Source organism: Symphalangus syndactylus, chromosome 4 (assembly GCF_028878055.3).
Source record: "Symphalangus syndactylus isolate Jambi chromosome 4, NHGRI_mSymSyn1-v2.1_pri, whole genome shotgun sequence".
In the NCBI taxonomy this organism is placed as follows: Eukaryota; Metazoa; Chordata; class Mammalia; order Primates; family Hylobatidae; genus Symphalangus; species Symphalangus syndactylus.
Genome location: NC_072426.2, coordinates 146,235,380 through 146,256,426, shown reverse-complemented (window position 1 = coordinate 146,256,426; position 21,047 = coordinate 146,235,380). Strand labels below are relative to the sequence as shown.

The following is a 21,047-nucleotide window of genomic DNA, read 5'->3' as shown; positions in this document are numbered from 1 at the left end:
TAACTGGCAAGGCCCAATGCCATTTGCTTAGGATATGTAGCACGCTGTGTGCATTTCTGCCTGGCACATAGTAGGCACTTGATAAATATTTATTAATAGGATTTATCTAGCCTGAGACTTCTTTGAGGTTAGAGATGACATTTATCTTTATAGCATGAAATGAACTCATGGTATTTAATGATTTATTGAATCATTATTGTCACATTAATTTATGATTGACTTTTAGAGAGGATATCAATCATGGAGAATAATGAGACATTATTTATGGAAGTTGCCTTAATTCTTAAAATAAAAAGCTCCTTCTAAGTAGAGGGTATTATATTTTGTGTTGTTTTGTTTTATTTTTGATACAGGCTCTCACATTGTCACCCAGGCTGGAGGGCAGTGGCTTGATCATGGCTCACTGCAGCCTTGACTTCCCGGGCTCAAGCAATCCTCCCTTCTCAGCCTCTCGGGTAGTTGGGACTATAGGCACATGCCACCACACCCAGCTAACTAACTTTAAAAAAAAAAAAACTTTTTTAAAGCTGGGGCCTTGCTATGTTGCCCAGCCTGTTCTCAAGTTCCTGACCTCAAGTGATCCTCCTGCATCAGCCTCCTGAGGCACTGGGATTACAGGCATGAGCCACTATGCCTGTCTGAGGTATTATATTTTAAACTGTGGCCAAGTCAGGAGAGAAGCAAACAAATAATTGCAGTGTGTGAATCATCTTTAGTTTTGAGGAAAAGTATTAGACAGCCTTATTGCCCTTTAGGTTATATTGTAAGGAAGAATTAGAGAAAGTTATTGTTTTCAGAAGAATTGCCTCTGCACAAAAGTCCTAGCCATTTATGAGGGCTGAGTCTTGAGGGAAGATCTATCATTTCCTGCTTTTTGGGAGAAAACCCCTGATAGGCCACCATGCCCCTGAACTCAATGATGGTTTCAAATAGAGCATCTGAACCCTGCAGTTTTAAGAGCAGGAGAGAGAAGTGGTGCTGCTGTGAGTGTCCAAGGTTATCGTGCCACAAGCTCTTGTATGCTGGGCAGCTTTAAGAGAATACAGTCATTTACAGTCATCGGGAGAGAAAGGTCAATTTGAGGGAGTATAGATTTCCCATTCATCACCATACTTTATAACCTTGTTGGTGATTTTATTTTCAGATATCAAACTAGTCATTTTGGTTTTGTTAATGCTTTTCCTCGGCTGATATATTTTTCTGACACAAACAAGGGTGAGCTGCGTTTGCCCGACATTGTGCTCTTTTATTTCAGCTATTTCAGATGGGAAAGCTGACACCATGGTCAACAATGAAGAAGCATTTATTTATTTATTTATTTATTTTTTCATTTTTTTTTAAATTACAAAGGTGAATCTTTATTCCAACAGATTCTAATAATAATACATGTTTACTAAAAGTACCCCTCCTCAATAGTACTTTTTTTTTTTCTAGCACATCATTGGAGCTATTTTTTAAATTTATTTTATTTTATTATTATTGTACTTTAAGTTTTAGGGTACAGGTGCACAATGTGCAGGTTTGTTACATATGTATACATGTGCCATGTTGGTGTGCTGCACCCATTAACTCGTCACTTACATTAGGTGTATCTCCTAATGCTATCCCTCCCCCCTCCCCCCACCCCACAACAGTCCCTGGAGTGTGATGTTCCCCTTCCTTAGAAGCATTTATTAATCGACTTGGGGTGGTCTGGCTTTTACATTGAAGCCCTCCTCCTCCACCTCCTCCTCTTCCCTTTCTCTATGCCTCTCCCAACCTCCATCATTTTCAAGAGTCTGAGAGGATCTATGGAATCAGCAGAGCTGGATGTCACCAGGGAGATGGCACAGGGAGGAAGAACGGCATCTTGGGAAGTATATGAAGAAGTCGTTTCACAGCTGACAGAGGCACAACCACAATTCTGCCTCAGAGCTCAGACTTAGAACTTTGTGCCTGTGAAGTATAATAACCATAGGAAATCATCAAAGGTCATTACACTCTGCTAAGAAATCCTAGGTAAATGCATAAAGTCAAAAACATTTGTAACTTGTATGTAGATTAGCCTATCGGGTCATTAAACATAATTTATTAATATCAAATATATATTGCTACATATATAAAATAATGCTATATGCTATCTAGGGCATATATTTCTCTTTTGTTAAATCATAATCTCAATTATAATATGACAGTCTATTAAAAAACAGCTTCCAAATAGTGAACTATATAAGATACAGATTTCATTCCATAATGAGCTTTATTATTTTCATTTAACCCTTTTCTCATCCTCATGATATTCTGGCATTGGAATACATGGGTTACTGCCGCATGGTGTGGACTCTACGTTACTGTCAAGGCCATTTATTAAGAGGAGCTGAGACTTGTGTTTGACTTGTTCGTCACTTAAACTTCCAGGACCTAGCGCAGTGACTGGCACAGTAAGCATTTCTTTTTTCAGAAGTAAACATTTATTTGCCAAAGAAAATCTGTCAAAAGTTTTTGTGTGCTCTCAGAATTCTGGATGGAAAATCTGTGGTGTCTCCCCAGATCTGGCTGTCCCAGGCTGTCACTTAACCTTATCTAAAACCAACCTCAGTCTCTTCCCCTTTCCTCTTCCTCCCTTCCCTGTTTTTGTACTGATACTATTTTCTCTGGGATGCTGAGATGGAAAGCTCATAGTCACATGTGCGCCCCACCTCCGTGCACAGTGTAGCAAATCAATAAAAATCTTTATGATTTTTTTTACAAATGCTCTTTGCATTCGAAATGTTAATTTCATTAGACTTTCTCCATTTTAATAATTATTTATTGGTTGACCTTTCTATTTTACCTCTTCTATTTTTATCCTGACACTTCCTGTTCAAGGCCCTATAGTCAAGGAGTAAAGGTCAACACTGTGATCTGCATCTAGAGTCTTCCAAGGCTAACTCCACAGATCCCACGCACACCCTCCGTAACTCTCTGCCTGCCCATTTCTACTTGGTGCTTTGCTAAACTGGTGCCCTACCAGAGATGCCCAGGCTGCTCCAGTTTATCTCAAGCACTCCAGAAGAAACATTATGGTGAGGAGCACGAACCTCGACCAGACAGACCTTGGTTCATAGACCCAGCTCCACTCCTTTAACATTTAACCTCTATCCCTTTTACTCTAAGTTAACACTTTCAGGACCTGGGAAGCAGCCTGTACCATTTGGCTTTTATGGGATTTGACTTCAGTTTTAGCTCCTATCCTGAAACTAGAAAAAAATTTAAAGTCTCCCATGTTCTTGAATGGTTCTTATTGTTCTCCTTGAAGAGGTCCTTCACATCCCTTGTAAGTTGTATTCCTAGGTATTTTATTCTGTTAGTAGCAATTGTGAATGGGTGTTCACTCATAATTTGGCTCTCTATTATTGGTGTATAGGAATGCTTGTGATTTTTGCACATTGATTTTGTATCCTGAGATTTTGCTAAAGTTTCTTATCAGCTTAAAGAGATTTTGGGCTGAGACGGTGGGGTTTTCTAAATATACAATCATGTCATCTGCAAACAGAGATAATTTGACTTCCTCTTTTCCTATTTGAATACTCTTTATTTCTTTCTCTTGCCTGATTGCCCTGGCCAGAACTTCCAATACTATGTTGGAGTGGTGAGAAAGGGTATCCTTGTCTTTACTGGTTTTCAAAGGGAATACTTCCAGTTTTTGCCCATTCAGTATGATGTTGCTGTGGGTTTGTAATAAATAGCTCTCATTATTTTGAGATACGTTCCATCGATACCTAGTTTATTGAGAGTTTTCAGAATGAAGGTGTTAAATTTTGTCGAAGGCCTTTTCTGCATCTATTGAGATAATCATGTGGTTTTTGTCATTGGTTCTGCTTATGTGATGGATTATGTTTATTGATTTGAGTATGTTGAACAGCCTTGCATCCTAGGTATGAAGCCAACTTGATCATGGTGGATAAGCTTTTTGATGTGCTGCTGGATTTGGTTTGCCAGTATTTTATTGAGGATTTTCACATCGATGTTCATTAGGGATATTGGCCTGAAATTTTCTTTTTTTGTTGTGTCTCTGCCAGGTTTTGGTATCAGGATGATGCTGGCCTCATACAATGAGTTAGGGAGGATTCCCTCTCTATTATTTATTGTTTGGAATAGTTTCAGAAGGAATGGTACTAGCTCCTCTTTGTACCTCTGGTAGAATTTGGCTGTGAATCCGTCTGGTCCTGGACTTTTTTTGGTTGGTAGGCTATTAATTACTTCCTCAATTTCAGACCTTGTTATCGGTCTATTCAGGGATTTGACTTCTTCCTGGCTTAGACTGGGGAGGGTATATGTGTCCAGGAATTTATCCATTTCTTCCAGATTTTCTAGTTTATTTGGGTAGTAATTAAGTTAAAGAATAGTATTATCTGATGGTAGTTTGTATTTCTGTGGGATCAGTGGTGATATCCCCTTTATCATTTTTGATTGCATCTATTTGATTCTTCTCTCTTTTCTTGTTTATTAGTCATTTAGCAGTCTACCTATTTTGTTGATCTTTTCAAAAAAACCAGCTCCTGAATTCATTGATTTTTTTGAAGGTTTTTTTGTGTTGTATCTCCTTCAGTTCTGCTCTGATTTTAGTTATTTCTTGTCTTCTGCTAGCTTTTGAGTTTGTTTGCTCTTGCTTCTCTAGTTCTTTTAATTTTGATGTTAGGGTGAAATTTTAGAATGAAAAATTACTGATACTATGTCAGAGGTGAAATACAGCAGTATACAGATTTGCATTCTCTGATGTTTCTTACAGACTTGGGGTAAGGGTTGGTTCTAACCTTGTCTTGTATTGGCGAGGGTGGCTGTGTGTGCTTCCAGGACTGCCCCACTCACAGTCTGCAGGGCAGCGCTCCGGCGTGGCTACCCTCCGAGGAAACTTTCACGGGCCAAGTTGTTCCCATGAAGACCACTGCTGTGTGACAATCAGCTGGTATGTTTAGCCATGGGGTGACTGCTCTCCACTTCTGACATGTCCCTGCCATTACAGCCACCTGTCACAGATCCAGTGGCTTTGACTGTTCCCAAACACACTGACATTCACAGAGGAGTTTGTGGACTGTCCCCATAGGTGTCAGTAATAGCTGCTCTTTCAGCAGAGTGCTTGGCTTCCATAAAAACCTGTTGGAATGAAGACAAGAATCTCTTCTTTGAGATTCTTCCACCTATTTGCCAGTCAGCCTCCTTGGGCTGTGCAAAGCGACACTCAGTGGATCTTTGCTGAGGTGCTGCTCACACTTCTGTGATGAAGGATGGCCAGCGCCATCTGAAAGAAGGGATGACTGTCACCACAGCCCTGCTGTCTTTCTAGTCTCCCTGCAACTCTAGACATGAGCATCCCTTCCCTCAGGGACTTGCTGCTTGTTCCTGGTGGCAAGACACCACAACCGTGCCCCAGTGTACTGACATTAGGCCCCGAGCTGACTCAGTAAAACTGTCTAGGCTTATTAATGTCAAGTGAATACACTGATTCCCAGATGAAGCTGAAGTGTAAATTATGGTGTCCTAGGTTTTTACATTTTGTGGGAAATGACAAAGTGATGCTGATTTTTGTTTTTGCCAAATAAGGGCACTAACAAAAATTTACTATCTTTCGTTCTATTTTTTTTTCAATGAAAAAAAGCTTATAGTTTCTTCATAAAAAGATGTTATTAAGTTGAACAGGTTTATCTTTGGGATTACTATTTTTCTTAGTTCACTGAGGCTGGGTGAAATGTTAGTCAGGAATTGGCTCTCATCATTCATCCTGAGTTTGGAAACCACTGTTATATGAAACTTGTTAATTCAGTGGACATATTCTTGAAGGTCCTCTTTCAAGTCCTTTAATTGGAGAGGACTGAAGAAGGTCACAGCTATGGTGCTACTTCCTCCTCTTCCTTCTACCTATACGTATCCTTATGATACCTTTAAGCAGTTACTTATTTTGTGCTGTCCTCTAATGGTTTCATATATGGATATCCTGTCTCTTGCAACCAGATTCTAATGCCAGGTAAATAGAAGGTACTGAAGAACTAATTTTACAAATGTATTTCTATAGTATACACCAACCAGCAGGCTGTTTAAGGCTGTTCAGATATTTGTGTGTCTATGTGTGTGTTTAAATATTTTGGAAGTCTTTTGGAATCATCAGTGTGAAAACTGCACATTTTGAAGAATTAATTGAGCTTAGTAGAGTAAGAAAATAAGCCTTTGGAGTCCAGTCTCCACCTCCATCTCCATTTCCTGATGAGGCTGCAAGATTAAAATACCAGTTGAGTAGACGTGGCCCTGCATTTGAAGTATACATAAAGTCTCTCTTCATTTTTGATGACATAGTAATAACGTAGTGTGTAGCAAGGTAGTTGAGGTGCTCCCACAAAATATCAGAATTGTTTTTCATTTTAATGTACCTTTTTTAACTTAAAAAAACCATAAAATGTTCCTCCGAGTGACAGTCAAGCTTCAATCTTTATGACTTTCTGATTGCTCTAGCAGTTTAGAAAAAAAAAAATAAAAATGAGCCCTGAAGTAAAATTTGAGTGGAAAAGATTAAAATTCAGAATTATGGACTTTTTTCAGTTGAATAAATATTCACTTTTTCCTGGAAGTTTTATGTGCCAACCCCAGTTTCTCTGTATTTGACAATCCTTGAAAAAGTACTTAATTTCTTTCTTGAAAATATATGAGCAGTTTTATTTTTTTGAAAATAGGTCCTTTTGGATCACCACCACATTCCCCCGCAAGCTTTTACACTCTACTTTAGACTAGGAAGCAAGCACACACACCCATTGTCTTGGAAGGATGGTTCTTTTCAGAGCACAAGCGGGGGAGCATATGAGTGAATAAAAGTGGATACATAAGAGAACAGTATTATCTTTAGGATATTTTAAACTGCTGTGATTTATTATATCTACCCGGCTGACTGGTGACATGTGCTCTAAATCGTTCAATCATTTACTTTCCTGTGAACTATTGTTTTCTGATTCATATGTCTTAAGTCTTATGTCTAAATCAAACCATATTTCCTTACCCAAATTCAGCTCTTTAATTACTTTATGATTTTGTGACTGCTTTTTCCCTTCAAATAGTGTATTTTGACAGCTACTTAGAGGAATATGTTATTAGCGTCTAATTAAAATTTTAATTTAGTTAGGGAAAGCAGGAATATTACTACAGGTTGGGCATCCGTAATCTGAAAATACAAAATCCAAAATGCTCCAAAATCCGAAACTCTTTGAGTGCTAACGTGATGCCACAAGTAGAAAATCCCGCACATAAGTACTAACACAAATTTGGTTTCATGCACAAAATTATTAAAAATATCGTATAAAATTACCTTCCGGCCATGTATATAAGGTGTATATGAAACATACATGAATTTTGTGTTTAGACTTGGGTCTTATCCCCAAGATATCTCATTATGTGTATGTGAATATCCCCAAATCTGGAAAAAATCTGAAAATCTGGGAAAAAATCTGAAAATCGGAAACACTCTTGGTCCTAAGCAGTTTGGATGAGGGACACTCAGCCTGTGTTTCCATTCAAGGTGTGTGTAACGTCATGTTATTGCTAGGAGCTCTAATTGCTGTTAGAGAATATGGATGTGGCTAAAGAAAAATGGCCAGTTGATGAATACTCTCAGAAAGGGAATAAGGAAGAACAACTCCCCCTGCCCCACAAATATTCACTGTAAAAGAAAATTTTGTTATACTCATTAAAAAGTATTTAAGTTTTAGTAACAACTTAAATCTCCAGCATTTTCCTCTCTTAGCTTTCCTGATTAATTAATTCTTTCAACAAATATCTGAGTGTTCCCTAAGCCCCGTTTTAGGTTCTGGGAGTACAGCGGTAACTAACACAGACCAAAGCTCTACCCTTGTGTTCCTGATACGCTAATGATTCCTGGTGAATTCGTTTATTTATTTTTACAAAAGCTTGTTATGTGAGCCTTATATAAAACATCCAAATAGTTATATCTTGCAGCCTTATTAGTAAAAGAACCAAAATGAATAATTCAGGATTTGATTTCTAGGGTAGCAGTGTGATAAAATTCTCTTTTTCTAGATTTGGATTCTGAGCAGTAGCAGGTACATATTGTGGTGACAAAAACTGACCTAGCCCTGAAGAAAGTAATATGGAAAGCAGAGAAATTGTCAGGATTGTTTGGAGATGGTATTGTGAGTCCATTCTCCTAAACATGCATAAAAATGTTTCAAACGGCAGAAGAGAAGAGCGTCTTTGCATCTGGTTTACAAGAAAGGTTTTATTCAAAACAATATTGGAAAAAATCTTAGAGCTGGCCCTAGTTATAAAAAAGAAGAAGGCAGAGTTTGGACATCCACCTTTTCCCATCTCCCATTTACCCCTTTTTCCATCTGACTTATTATGGATCCTGCTACACTCCATGTGGGTGGAGAGAACTGGCTGCCCCAGGTCCGCGGACCTACTCTGCTATTTGGCATTCACGTGAGCGTGAACAACCAGCTAGTTCAGACTTCATTTTCCCATCTACAAAATAAAGATAAGAACACAGACCTCAGAAGGTAATGGTGAAGATTAAATATTATGTATGTGAAAATGCTTTGAAACAATTTGTAACAAGAAATAGCATTATAGTTAATACTTCTTTAAGCAATGGAAATAAGACTCTGAGAAGCACAGGAGCTCTCTATACACTGGAGAGCTTTTCTCAGACTGTGCCATGGGCAAGGTTGGTTATTCTGGTTACAGAAAGCCATATCAACCCCAGTCTGTTCTGATGCTGAGTTACTCACTCTTGCCAGGCTGGTCCCAGATGGAACTTTGTATGGAACGTACTTCCTGTAGATATGACCAACTCTAGAACATGGAACATCAAACATTTCTCCTCCACACATCCAAACCTGAAGAGGGAAAAACAGAACAAAAGACAACAGTGAATTTCACACAAGAAAGGAATTATCTGTAGGACTCATAAACCATCTTAAAATCTCTAAAAGTCTTTAAATCAATAATTTCTACTTATTATAAATGGCTAACCAGAAAAGAAAACCACTTTTTTTTTAAAACCTAGATTCATAAAAGCTTAAAACCAAAATACAGCTGAGTGCAGTGGCTTATGCTTATAATCCCAGTACTTTGGGAGGCCAAGGCGGGAGGATGGCTTGAGCCCAGGTGGTCACGACCAGCCTGGGCAACATGACAAAACCACATTTCTACAAAAAATACAAAAATTAGCTGGGTGTGGTGGTGTGTGCCTTCAGTCCCAGCTACTTGGTGGGCGAATGGCTTGCTGAAGTGAGCTACATTTGCACCACTGCACTTCAGCCTGGGCAACAGAGCGAGACCCTGTCTTAACAAAACAAAACCAAAACTAAAATACTAGTTCAATAAACTCCTGTTTCCACAGACAACACGTTGGCTTAAGAAAAATTCTAGTAAAATTTTGTTACAAATATTGTACTGAACCCACATTTCATGCTTAGACATCTTATTTATATAGATATTTGTTTCAACAATCTTGTAAAATCATTTGAAGAAATAACATTTGAAATTAAAATGCCAATTAAAAAATTTAACCTATAAAAAGTGAAATTTTAAAAATAGGTGAATGCTTTAAAGAACACAAGCATATCATACCTTTTAAGTTGCATTCTGAAACTTGCAACAGTGCTAACCTTAAAAATCAGAGTTGCATTCTCATTTCTCCCCCTCACTGATCTTTTTCTTAGGTACAGAAAATCATCAGTTAAGATGCTGTACTTTTTTTTTTTTTTTGAGATGGAGTTTCGCTCTTGTTGCTTAGGTTGGAGTGCAATGGTGTGATCTCGGCTCACTGCAACTTCTGCCTCCTGTGTTCAAGCAATTCTCCTGCCTCAGCCTCCCAAGTGGCTGAGATTATAGGTGCCCGCTACCACGCTCAGCTAAATTTTGTATTTTTAGTAGAGGCGGGGTTTCACCATGTTGGCCAGGCTGGTCTTGAACTCCTGACCTCAGGTGATCCTCCCACCTCGGCCTCCTAAAGTGTTGGGATTACAGGCGTGAGCCACCACACCTGGCCCTAGATGCTGTACTTTTATATTTAGTAACAAAAGTCATGGTTATATTTTACCATGACTACCTTCTCAGACAGATGCACACTTAATTGTGGTTTTATATAACAGACCTTCTATTATAAAAGAACTAATTATCAAAACATAAATCCAGGCTTCATACAGGCTATAGTCTTAGCTATTTTTATTGTAAGATAAATGATTATAAAAAGAGATACTCTGATGGTTAATTTTATGACTCAACTTGGCTGGACCATGGCGCCCAGATATTTGGTCAAACACTATTCTGGATCTTTCTGTGAAGAAAAGATCCACTCCATTAACATTTGAAATCAGTGGACTTTGAGTAAAGTGAATTACCTTCCATGATGTGGATGGGCCTCATCCAATTGGATGAAGGTGTTAATAGAACAAAGTCTGACCTCTACTGAGCAAGAAGGAATTCTGCCAGCAGAATCCCTGGGTCTCCAGCTTGCCCACCTACTCTGAAGATTGTGGACTTACCAAGTTTCCACAATCATGTGAGCCAATTCCTTAAAATTAATCTCTGTCTACTCTTGGTTTGGTTTTTCTGGAGACCCCTGAGTAATACAGATACATATCTTGTTTTGAAGTGTAATATTGCAAGAGAGAAAGAGAAATGCTTATGTTTTCCTTTATATTTGCTTCCAACTTCTTTCACTAAGAGGAATGACACCCAAGTGAGAATGGTTGAACAATTAGTGATTAAGGTCAATGGAAGTCCAAGAAGGAAGAAGTGCAATTATTAAAGCAACATTCAGTTGCTGTAATTGAGTTCAGGATTACTCATAGTATTAATTTCAACTTGATGGGATATTTATTAATGATTTGTATCAAGCCTTCAGAAATATGTGTGGGTGATACAAAGCTGGTAAGGGCACTGGACAGTCTAAACCACATTATCAACATCTGGAAAGATCTCCACAGGCTGGAGCTCTATAACATTGAACATAAAAAGGCAACACCTGTCCCAGGATCTTAAGAAATCAACTCTTCCACAGCAGGAAGTGTGGAAAAAGACTGAGTAGCACAAAACACACATCATTAACATACTATGGAGAATTTAGGGACCAACGATCTAGATCTATCTGCAGGCCTGAAGTCTTTTGCTAATTTCTGGATAAATGCTTTATATTTCCTTCTAAAGGGAATTTTCAAGTTGAAAAGTGATGCGAATTCTGTCTTAGGAGAGGCAATTGAAAGAACTAAAGATGTGTAGTTCTGATAAGATAAAATTCAGAGATAGCCTTTTCAAAGAACCTAATATTTGGAAGAGATGTTTTGTAGAGCTTTTAGGAGATAGAACCAGGATTAATTGCATATAGCTATAAGGGGGCAGATTTCAACCTAGTAGGAAGAAATTTCTAATAAAATGATTAAAGATAGAATGAACTTCCCGTATTGAAATCTGCAGCAGATGACACTGGAGATAAACATATGACTTGAATGGACATTTGATCTAGCTGATACTTTAAGGCATTTCTACAGCACGAGTTAGCATTTATGAATGCTTATTATGCCATTTTCGTTAATTATTTCATGTAATGCTCACAATTCAATGACAGACTTTACTGTTTCCCCAATTATGAAGGTGGGAAAATGGCAGCCTAGAGACGCTGAGTAGCTTATTCAAAGCCACATAACTGGCCACTTCCGGAACTGAGATTTGAAAACCTAGTAGTCTAACTTCAGTGTCCACGTGTTTAATTGATATTGTATCTACAGATTATGCAAACTCTTTCTGTAAAGGGCCAGATAATACTTTTGCCTTTGTAGGTCATATGGTATCTTTTGGAACTCCTCAAATCTGCTAACAAATAGGCATGGCGTATTTCAGTTAAACCTTGCTTACAAAAACTGGCAGTGGACTATTGTTTGCTGGCTCTTGTTCTATAAAGAACTTAATCCTTTCAAACACTGAAATTCAGTGATTCTAAGATAATGTATGTGGGAGATTATAGTTTCCAAAATTAGACACCACAATATCTTCCATTGCACATACCCCTCTGCAATGTGACCTTGGTAACCAACTTTCCCTTAGGGGATAGGTCTATGTCTCCTCTCTTTGAATTAGGGAGGGCTTATGAATTCTTAGACCAGTAGAGTACAACAGAAGTGGTTGAAGATAGGTCATAAAAGGCCACATAGCCTGTCCTCTGGGGCATTTGTTTTTGAAACTCTGGGCTTCCATGTGAGCAATTTGACTCTCTGAGGCTACTCCATTGTGAAAAAGTCCAAGGACCTGAGATGTCATGCATTGGGTAAATACCTTTACTTGGGGTTTTAACTGATGACCAACATTAGCTGCCAGTGCTGTGAATAAAGATGCCTCTACATGATTCCAGCCCCTTGCTGTTGAATCACCCCCCCGAGACTCCATATATCACAGAGCAGAAACAAACTATCTCCTCTGTGCCTTTTTTTGAATTTGCGGCCCACAAAATCCAAAAGCTTAATAAAACAGTTGCTTTATGGTGCTAAGCTTTCTTATGCAACAGTAGTAATTGGAACTACATATTTCTAAATCCATGATAAAAGTGAATTACTAACACCGATAACCAAAATTTATGGATCACTCATAGATTTCATCTTTTTCTATTGTACGGGATACAGAGCTAGGACTCAGCAATTTCCATGCTCACTTCCTCCTGGGCACACAGCCAAGTTACAATTCCCAGCTCCTTTGTATTTAGATGTGACTATGTAATTGTTTCTTGCCAGTGGAATGCAAATGGAAGTGATGCGCATCACCTCTGGGCCAAAGAAATTACAAGTGGACTTCTTTCTCTACCTTATCTATGATACATTTTTCCCTCAGAGCCTGAGTAATTGCAGAAGACACAGAGGAGGATTCTGAGGCCCTAGCAGATGGTAGAATCATTAAATGGATGGGGACGGGGTTGCTGAAAACTGGGTGAAGCATTGCTCATGACTCCTCCTCCAAATTGTGAGACAAACAATAGAGAATTCATATCAATGTTAAATTACTAAGATTTTGGATTTATTATGGACGTTGTTCCACCCTAATGAATAGTCATTTTTTTCTCAGCCTCTTCTGATATTTTTAATCAAATGTAGTGACTGTAATTATTTGAGAGATTACTTTAATTCTTACTCCTGCATTTTAAAGAGGTAGAATTTAAAAGTAATTAGACAACAGGTGATGGAGTGGGAAATGGGATGGAGGAGAATGCTGGATAGTCCAGTGTATAATCAAATGTCAGTGCTTATTGGTCAAAGATAAGCAAATGTCAAGGCAAAGAAACTTTCTTATCATCTGCAGTTGGGAGATAGGAATTTGTTGGCACAGCCTTTTATTTTTCACAAAAAAGTGATAATATTGATTAGCTTGTGGATGTGGCCAATCTTTCCTGCAGGACTAGGAGATGGTGATAAGTGAGGACAAGATGTGGGGTCAAGGTCTGGAGCAATGCCTTACATTTTCTGGCCTTAATCTATTCTTCACTTCATGTGATCTTGTAAAATACTTAGAAAGTGAGCAGAAGTGAACGAAATGCGTCTTAGGAGAGTATTTGCAGAATGAAAAGTGCCGTAATAGAAAGTTCAATAAATCATTATTGCTTTCTGTTATGGATTGAATATTTGTATCCACCCACCCTATCAAATTCATATGTTGAAATTTTAACCTCCAATGTGGTGGTATTCAGAGGTAGGGTCCTTGGGAGGTGATGAAGTTATGAGGGTAGAGTTCTCAAGAATAGAATTAGTGAACTAGTAAAAGAGACCCCAGAGAGCTCTCTCACTGTCTTTCCACCATGTGAAGATACAATGAGTAGTTGGCAGTCTGCAACCTGGTAGAGGGCCCTCTCCAGAACCCCACAATGCTGGCACTCTGATATCAGACTTGCAGCATCCAGAACAGTGAGAAATAAATTTCTGTTATTTATAAGCCACTCGGTCTATAGCACTTTGCTATAGCAGCCCAAATGGGTAAGTAAGACTCTTTCCTTCTTAAGATATAGCAAAACAACGTAATAGACACACAGTAATAAAATTTCAACTAATTATTCTCAGAGGGTCACTCTAACATGGTGTTTACAGATGTACACGCATAACAGATGACCACATACTTAGTTGTTTAAAACAACATACATTTACTGTATCACAGTTCTGTAGGTCAGGAGTCCATGAGGGCTCAACAAGGTTCTCCACCAAGGGTCTCACAAGGCTGAAGTCTAGGTGTCTGCTGGGTGGAGCTCTTACCTGGAGCCTCAGGGGAAGAATCTGCTTTCAAGTTTATTTAGGTTATTGCCAGAATTCAGTTTGTAATTGTGGGATTGAGATCCCCATTTTCTTGATGGCTGCTGACTGGGGACCATTCTCAGCTTATCAACGCCATTTTTAGTTCCTTGCTTCACAGACCTTCCATCCCAGCAGTGGTTAAACTCATGTGATTAGACGAGGCCTACCTTGATCACCGCCTCTTCTTAAAGTGAACTGATTGATAATCTTAATTACATTTGCCAAATCTCTTTTACCATGTAACATTGACATATTCATGTGAGTAAACCAAGGAAGAAGGTCATCTTAGAGTTCTGTTACCACCATTTCCAAGGACTCAAAATTCATGTCTTCTATCGATAACCTCATCCTGGTTCTTAAAATTCTTCCCCTCAGAAGTTTCTCTGTGTAGCTGAGTCAAATTCAAGAAACTTCTGGGCAGAATTTTTAAATTCTAAATTCAGCGTTGAGAAAACTATAGAATCCTGCCATTTATTTTTTTCCCTCCGTAGGCCCCTATGATCACTTAAAAAAAAAAAAAAAGAGCTGGGCACAGTGGCTCATGCCTGTAATCCCAGCACTTTGGGAGGCCGAGGTGGGTGGATCATGAGGTCAGGAGATTGAGACCATCCTGGCTAACACGGTGAAACCCCGTCTCTACTAAAAATACAAAAAAATTAGCCGGGCGTGGTGGTGGGCACCTGTAGTCCCAGCTACTTGGGAGGCTGAGGCCTCTGGCATGAACCTGGGAGGTGGAGCTTGCAGTGAGCTGCGATCGCACCACTGCATTCTAGCCTGGTGACAGAGCCAAACTCTGTCTCGAAAAAAAAAAAAAAACCAAAAAAACATAAATCTGAGCATACCACTCCTCTATCAAAATCCTTCAGTGGTTTTCTATTGCTCTTAGGGCAAAGTTACAACTGCTCCATAAAGGTTCCAAGACCTTGCAGGATCTGACCTTTGCCTACTTGTCTCTCAGTCACTACCTTCCCACTCCCCTGGCCAGAGCTATTTTTAATTCCTTAGGAAGGATCAGGTTTCCCTCCTCAGAGCTTGCTGCCATCAGTTGTTTTCTCCAAAGAAAATTCTCCCACCTTCTCCTCTTCCCTTTCCTTCTTTCCTATTCCTTGTCTTCTCCTGTATATTTTCCAGATTTCAGCTTAACTCACACTGAGTCCCCAGATTTGGTTGGGATTCCCTGTTTCATGCTCTCACTCTATCCCGTGCTTCTCTTTCATATACTTCATTAAGTGAACAAATACGTAGTGAGCACTCACTAGGTGCCAAGAATTTGTCCCAGACAGAAGCTCTAATGTGTGACCCACTTAAAGTTTTGAGCACATGGAGCCTTCTTTCAATGGGACACAGTGTTGCCCAGAAGTGCGGGAATCCTCAGTCCTTAATAGTCTTGAGAGAAAGGTTTTGGCCAGTTCAAAGACAGCAGAAAGCTTTACTTGAAGGGAAAGAGGGAGCAGAGAGTTTATTTAAAGGGACAGGACATTGTGAAAGATGAGGCAGAGCGGGCTGCTGAAAGAGAATGGGCCAGGCACACCCCGAGAGTTCTGCATTGGGTTTTTATGATGTTGGATTTTTTCTTGAAGTTTTCACCTCTGTCTTAAGTCATCACCTTTTTTCTTTGTCTAGTTTTCCCGCTTCTGCCTTAAGTTCCTGACCTTTCCCTGCCTAGTTCCCACCCCAGGCTTGTGGGACCCTCCCTGATATGATTTTGCTCTGTCCCCAAACAAATCTCATGTTGAATTCCCACGTGTTGTGTGAGGGACCTGGTGGGAGGTAACTGAATCATGGGGGCAGGTCTTTCCTGTGCTGTTCTCCTGGTAGTAAGTCTCACAAGATTTGATGCTTACTATAAGGGGGAGTTTTCCTGCACAAGCTCTTTTTGCCTGAGGCCATTCAAGTAAGATGTGACTTGCTCCTCCTTGCCTTCCACCATGATAGTGAGGCCTCCCCAGCCATGTGGAACCATAAATCTATTTAAACCTCTTTCTTTTGTAACTTGCCCAGTGTTGGGTATGCATTTATCAGCAGTGTGAAAACAGACTAATATACTCCCCTTGGTGTGCATGCATGGGGCAGTGTTGGATACTATGTCTACCTAGTGGCTGCATTGCTCATTAGCACCATCCCAGGAAGGTTGTATAGAGGTCAGATCTATACTTATTGTACCTGCATATTTCTTAGGAATTTCTCTGCCCTCTGATATGGTTTCCTGTGTCCCCACCCAAATCTCATCTTGAACTGTAGCTCCCACAATTCCCAAGTGTAGTGGTAGGGACCCAGTGGGAGGTAACTGAATCATGGGGGTGGGTCTTTCCAGTGCTGTTCTCATGATAGTGAATAAGTCTTATGAGAGCTGACAGTTTTACAAAGAGGGATTCCCCTCATAAGTTCTCTCTTCCCTGCCACCATGTAAGATGTGACTTGCTCCTTCTTGCCTTCCGCCATGATCCTGAGACCTTCCCAGTCATGTAGAACTGTAAGTCCATTAAACCTCTTTATTTTGTGAATTCCCCAGTCTCGGGTATGTCTTTATCAGCAGCGTGAAAACAGACTAATAAACTCCCTTCCCCTCCTTGTCAGGACACACCTAGCTATGTCCTGACAGGTTAACTGCAAAGAGACAATTACTGGGTCTCTTAAGGAGTGGTCCTTCCTGCACAGGTGTTTCCCCTCCTGTCTGCTTATAACTAGCCTACCTGTTTCTGGTGATCTCTGAGGTGTGAGATTTTTCCAGACCTCCATTTCCTCAGGGGCTCCCCATCCTGCTCATGCCTAGCTATCTGCCTACTCTAACAATAGCAGTTGGGATAACTGTAATGAAGTGATTTCCTTGAGTGCCCCTGTATGATTTGCTTAGCATCTGCCTCCCCTCACTGGACTATAAATTCCATGACCTTTTTTTTCCACTATTATATCTCCAGCTACTGTTGAAGGGTTCAGCACATAGAAGACACTCAGTAAATATTTGTGGAGTAGGTGAGTACGGTGGCTTCTTCTTTCAATTATACTTAGTGCTCCTACTTATGTGGAAGCCCTTAAGGCTTTTCTAATTTAGTGTTGCTTCATACAACCTCAGGGCCCCCTTACTTTTACCATAGCACACCGCTTCCACTATCTCTAATCTGAGAGTTTTTTTTGTCTCTATCCCCTGGATATCACTATGCACTACTTTATTTTTTTTTCAGTCTTCCAATAACTATGCACATTTCAGTAGAAGCATTCACATTCTGATAGAGTAGATGGATTTAGGTATTAGTGTGGGAACATGATTCCTTAGGAAAGCACACTGTTGTGGCAGGTATCAAATTCTATATTTGTTCTGAAAGATATGGATTATGTTTTTTAAAAGACGTTTTTGGTAGTATGATGTGATGATAGTCTAAAAAGATTGGCATGCCATATATATTAGTCCATTTTCACGCTGCTGATAAAGACATACCTGAAACTGGGAAGAAAAGGAGGTTTAATTGGACTTACAGTTCCACATGGCTGGGAAGGCCTCAGAATCATGGCGGGAGGTGAAAGGCACTTCTTATGTGGTGGTGGCAGGAGAAAAATGAGGAAGAAGCAAAAGTGGAAACCCCTGATAAACCCATCAGATCTCGTGAGACTTATTCACTATCATGAGAATAGCATGGGAAAGACCAGCCCCCATGATTCAATTACCTCCCCCTGGGTCCCTCCTACAACATATGAGAATGCTGGGAGATAAAATTCAAGTTGAAATTTGGGTGGGGACACAGTCAAACCATATCGACATACTTTAGTAGTTAACTCTTAGAGAAATATTTTACATTTGCAAATAATGTGTCTTCTTTTGACAGCATGAATATTTTAAAGAAATGTTATTTTACCTGTGAATGAATACATGCATTTTTTCATTGCTTTTTTTTTTTTGAGACAGGGTCTTGCTCTGTCGCCCAGGCTGTAGTGCAGTGGGCAATCATGGCTCACTGCAACCTCTGCCTCCCAGGTTAAAGTGATTCTTCTGCCTCAGGCTCCCAAATAGCTGGGATTATAGAGGCCCACCACCACACCCAGCTAATCTTTGTATTTTTAGTAGAGACAGGTTTCACCATGTTGGCTAGGCTGGTGTTGAACTCCTCACCTCAAGTGATCCACCTGCCTTGGCCTCCCAAAGTGCTGGGATTACAGGCATGAGCCACTGTGCCTGGCCTGGCATTTTTTCTTTTATCATAACGTAGTTCAAATTGATGGAATAATTAAATGTTTGTCTTATTTTTAAAACAATTTTCAATATCAGCCACAACCTGAAATTTGGACATAGAGAATGTTAAATTCAATAGAATCATACAATTATACTGGTCACATGAACTATGAAATTGTTTCAATAAGAAACTGGTTATTAGGAGGATAATAAGGGAGCATTATGATCAGGTATAAGATGAAGCATAATATTCTTCATGGAAATGATAATTCAAATTCTCAAAAAAGTATTTATGAAAAGCATTCAGTCCCAAAATAGGCTATTTCTCTAATCTTATTTCCCATGCTTCTTTCCTTCCCTCCTTCTGCCCAAGCTATTCTGGCTTCTTTTCTGTTCCTCCTACAAGCCAGATACTCTGTCACCCTTGGGCATTATCTTGGCTGTTTCTTCTGCCTGGAATTCTCTTCTTGCAGAACTCCACATGGCTAGTTCCCTCATCTCCTTCAAGTCATAGCTCCAAATCCTTTTGATCCATCCTACACTCTCAGTACTCATCACCCTTTTCTGCCTGTGTTCTCACACCTTCTAACTCAGTAGATACCTAACTTACTTATTATGTTCATTAAGTGATGTATCCTAAGCACCTATAACAGTGCCTGAAACATGGTACTCTGTAGGTATTCGTTGACTGAATGAATGAATGAGTTATTGGTTTATTAATATAAAGTCAGGTTAATTCCAGACAACTGAGTTACTTAATGATAACTCACTCTGTAGCTAGTTGCCATTAAAAATAACAGCTACGATCATAGTACATTCAAATGTAAATTTCAAGGGAATAAGCTTTTTTTGAGCTTATTTTCATTCACAAGTTGTTTATTAAAAATTAAAGAAATGAGTGATGTTAAAAATACAGCACTCTCTATATAAATAAATAATTAAATTTCTAGGACCAGAAAATAACTTTCTAGTTGTATGGTATGACTTAGGCAGGGTAAGGTTGAAAAAACTCTTAAGACTAAACAGTCAAGCACTTTACCATCTATCTAGAAATTAAAATATTTTTAACCTGAAAAGCTTTGGGATATAGATTTTGAAAAGGGCTACGTCTATCATTAAACTACTTTTCTGGGCTATATGTAATAAAACTACATCTAAAAATGGTAACTTTGGGAAGACACACTTCCACAAAGCATTGCTTTCCTTTATTCATTGAAGTCTAGATTTTGAGGTTATTCTCTGAGATAGCGAGAAAAAAAGAACAGCTTATTTTGACTTGTCTTGATCCCCCTTTTCTATTTGTTGATCAGAATGAAATAAAAATAGAAGTTAGAAATGTGTTTATAGTCTTTAATGAGAATATGATGGTTTTATTTTCAGGGGAAATTTCCCTGATTTCTTGAGTTATCTGCTTAGAATTTTTTCTAAGTCAGAAATGCTCGGGGAGCCAAGATGGCTGAATAGGAACAGCTCCAGTCTACAGCTACCAGTGTGAGCAATGCAGAAGACGGGTGATTCCTGCATTTCCATCTGAGGTACTGGGTTCATCTCACTAGGGAGTGCCAGACAGTGGGCGCTGGACAGCGGGTGCAGCACACTGTGTGCGAGCCGAAGCAGGGCGAGGCATTGCCTCACTCAGGAAGCACAAGGGGTCAGGGAGTTCCTATTCCTAGTCAAAGAAAGGGGTGACAGAGGCACCTGGAAAATTGGGTCACTCCCACGCTAATACTGCGCTTTTCCGACGGACTTAAAAAACGGCACACCAGGAGATTATATCCCGCATCTGGCTCAGAGGGTCCTATGCCCACGGAGTCTTGCTGATTGCTAGCACAGCAGTCTGAGATTAAACTACAAGGTGGCAGCAAGGCTGGGGGAGGGCGTCCGCCATTGCCCAGGCTTGATTAGGTAAACAAAGCAGCCGGGAAGCTCGAACTGGGTGGAGCCCACCACAGCTCAAGGAGGCCTGCCTGCCTCTGTAGGCTCCACCTCTGGGGGCAGGGCACAGACAAACAAAAAGACAGCAGTAACCTCTGCAGACTTAAATGTCCCTGTCTGACAGCTTTGAAGAGAGTAGTGGTTCTCCCAGCATGCAGCTGGAGATCTGAGAACAGGCAGACTGCCTCCTCAAGTGGGTCCCTGACCCCCGAGCAGCCTAACTGGGAGGCACCCCCCAGTAGGGGCAGATTGACACCTCACAAGGCCGGGTACTCCTCTGAGACAAAACTTCCAGAGGAATGATCAGACAGCAGCATTCACGGTTCACGAAAATCCGCTGTTCTGCAGCTACCGCTGCTGACACCCAGCCAAACAGGGTCTGGAGTGGACCTCTAGTAAACTCCAACAGACCTGCAGCTGAGGGTCCTGTCTGTTAGAAGGAAAACTAACAAACAGAAAGGACATCCACACCAAAAACCCATCTGTTCATCACCATCATCAAAGACCAAAAGTAGATAAAACCACAAGATGGGGAAAAAACAGAGCAGAAAAACTGGAAACTCTAAAAAGCAGAGCACCTCTCCTCCTCCAAAGGAATGCAGTTTCTCACCAGCAATGGAACAAAGCTGGACAGAGAATGACTTTGACGAGTTGAGAGA

At 39.9% G+C, this 21,047-nt stretch overlaps 1 protein-coding gene across 3 annotated transcripts in view; it reads right to left on the bottom strand.

The window, feature by feature from the left end:
• Nucleotides 1–21,047, bottom strand: part of GALNTL6 (polypeptide N-acetylgalactosaminyltransferase like 6) — a 1,246,491-nt gene that overhangs the window by 99,431 nt on the left and 1,126,013 nt on the right. For all 3 annotated transcript variants that reach the window (XM_063638415.1, XM_055276416.2, XM_055276415.2), the window contains one exon: nucleotides 8,748–8,855. In XM_063638415.1, the coding sequence (XP_063494485.1) occupies nucleotides 8,748–8,855 (108 nt within the window). The remainder of the gene's footprint in view (nucleotides 1–8,747; nucleotides 8,856–21,047) is intronic.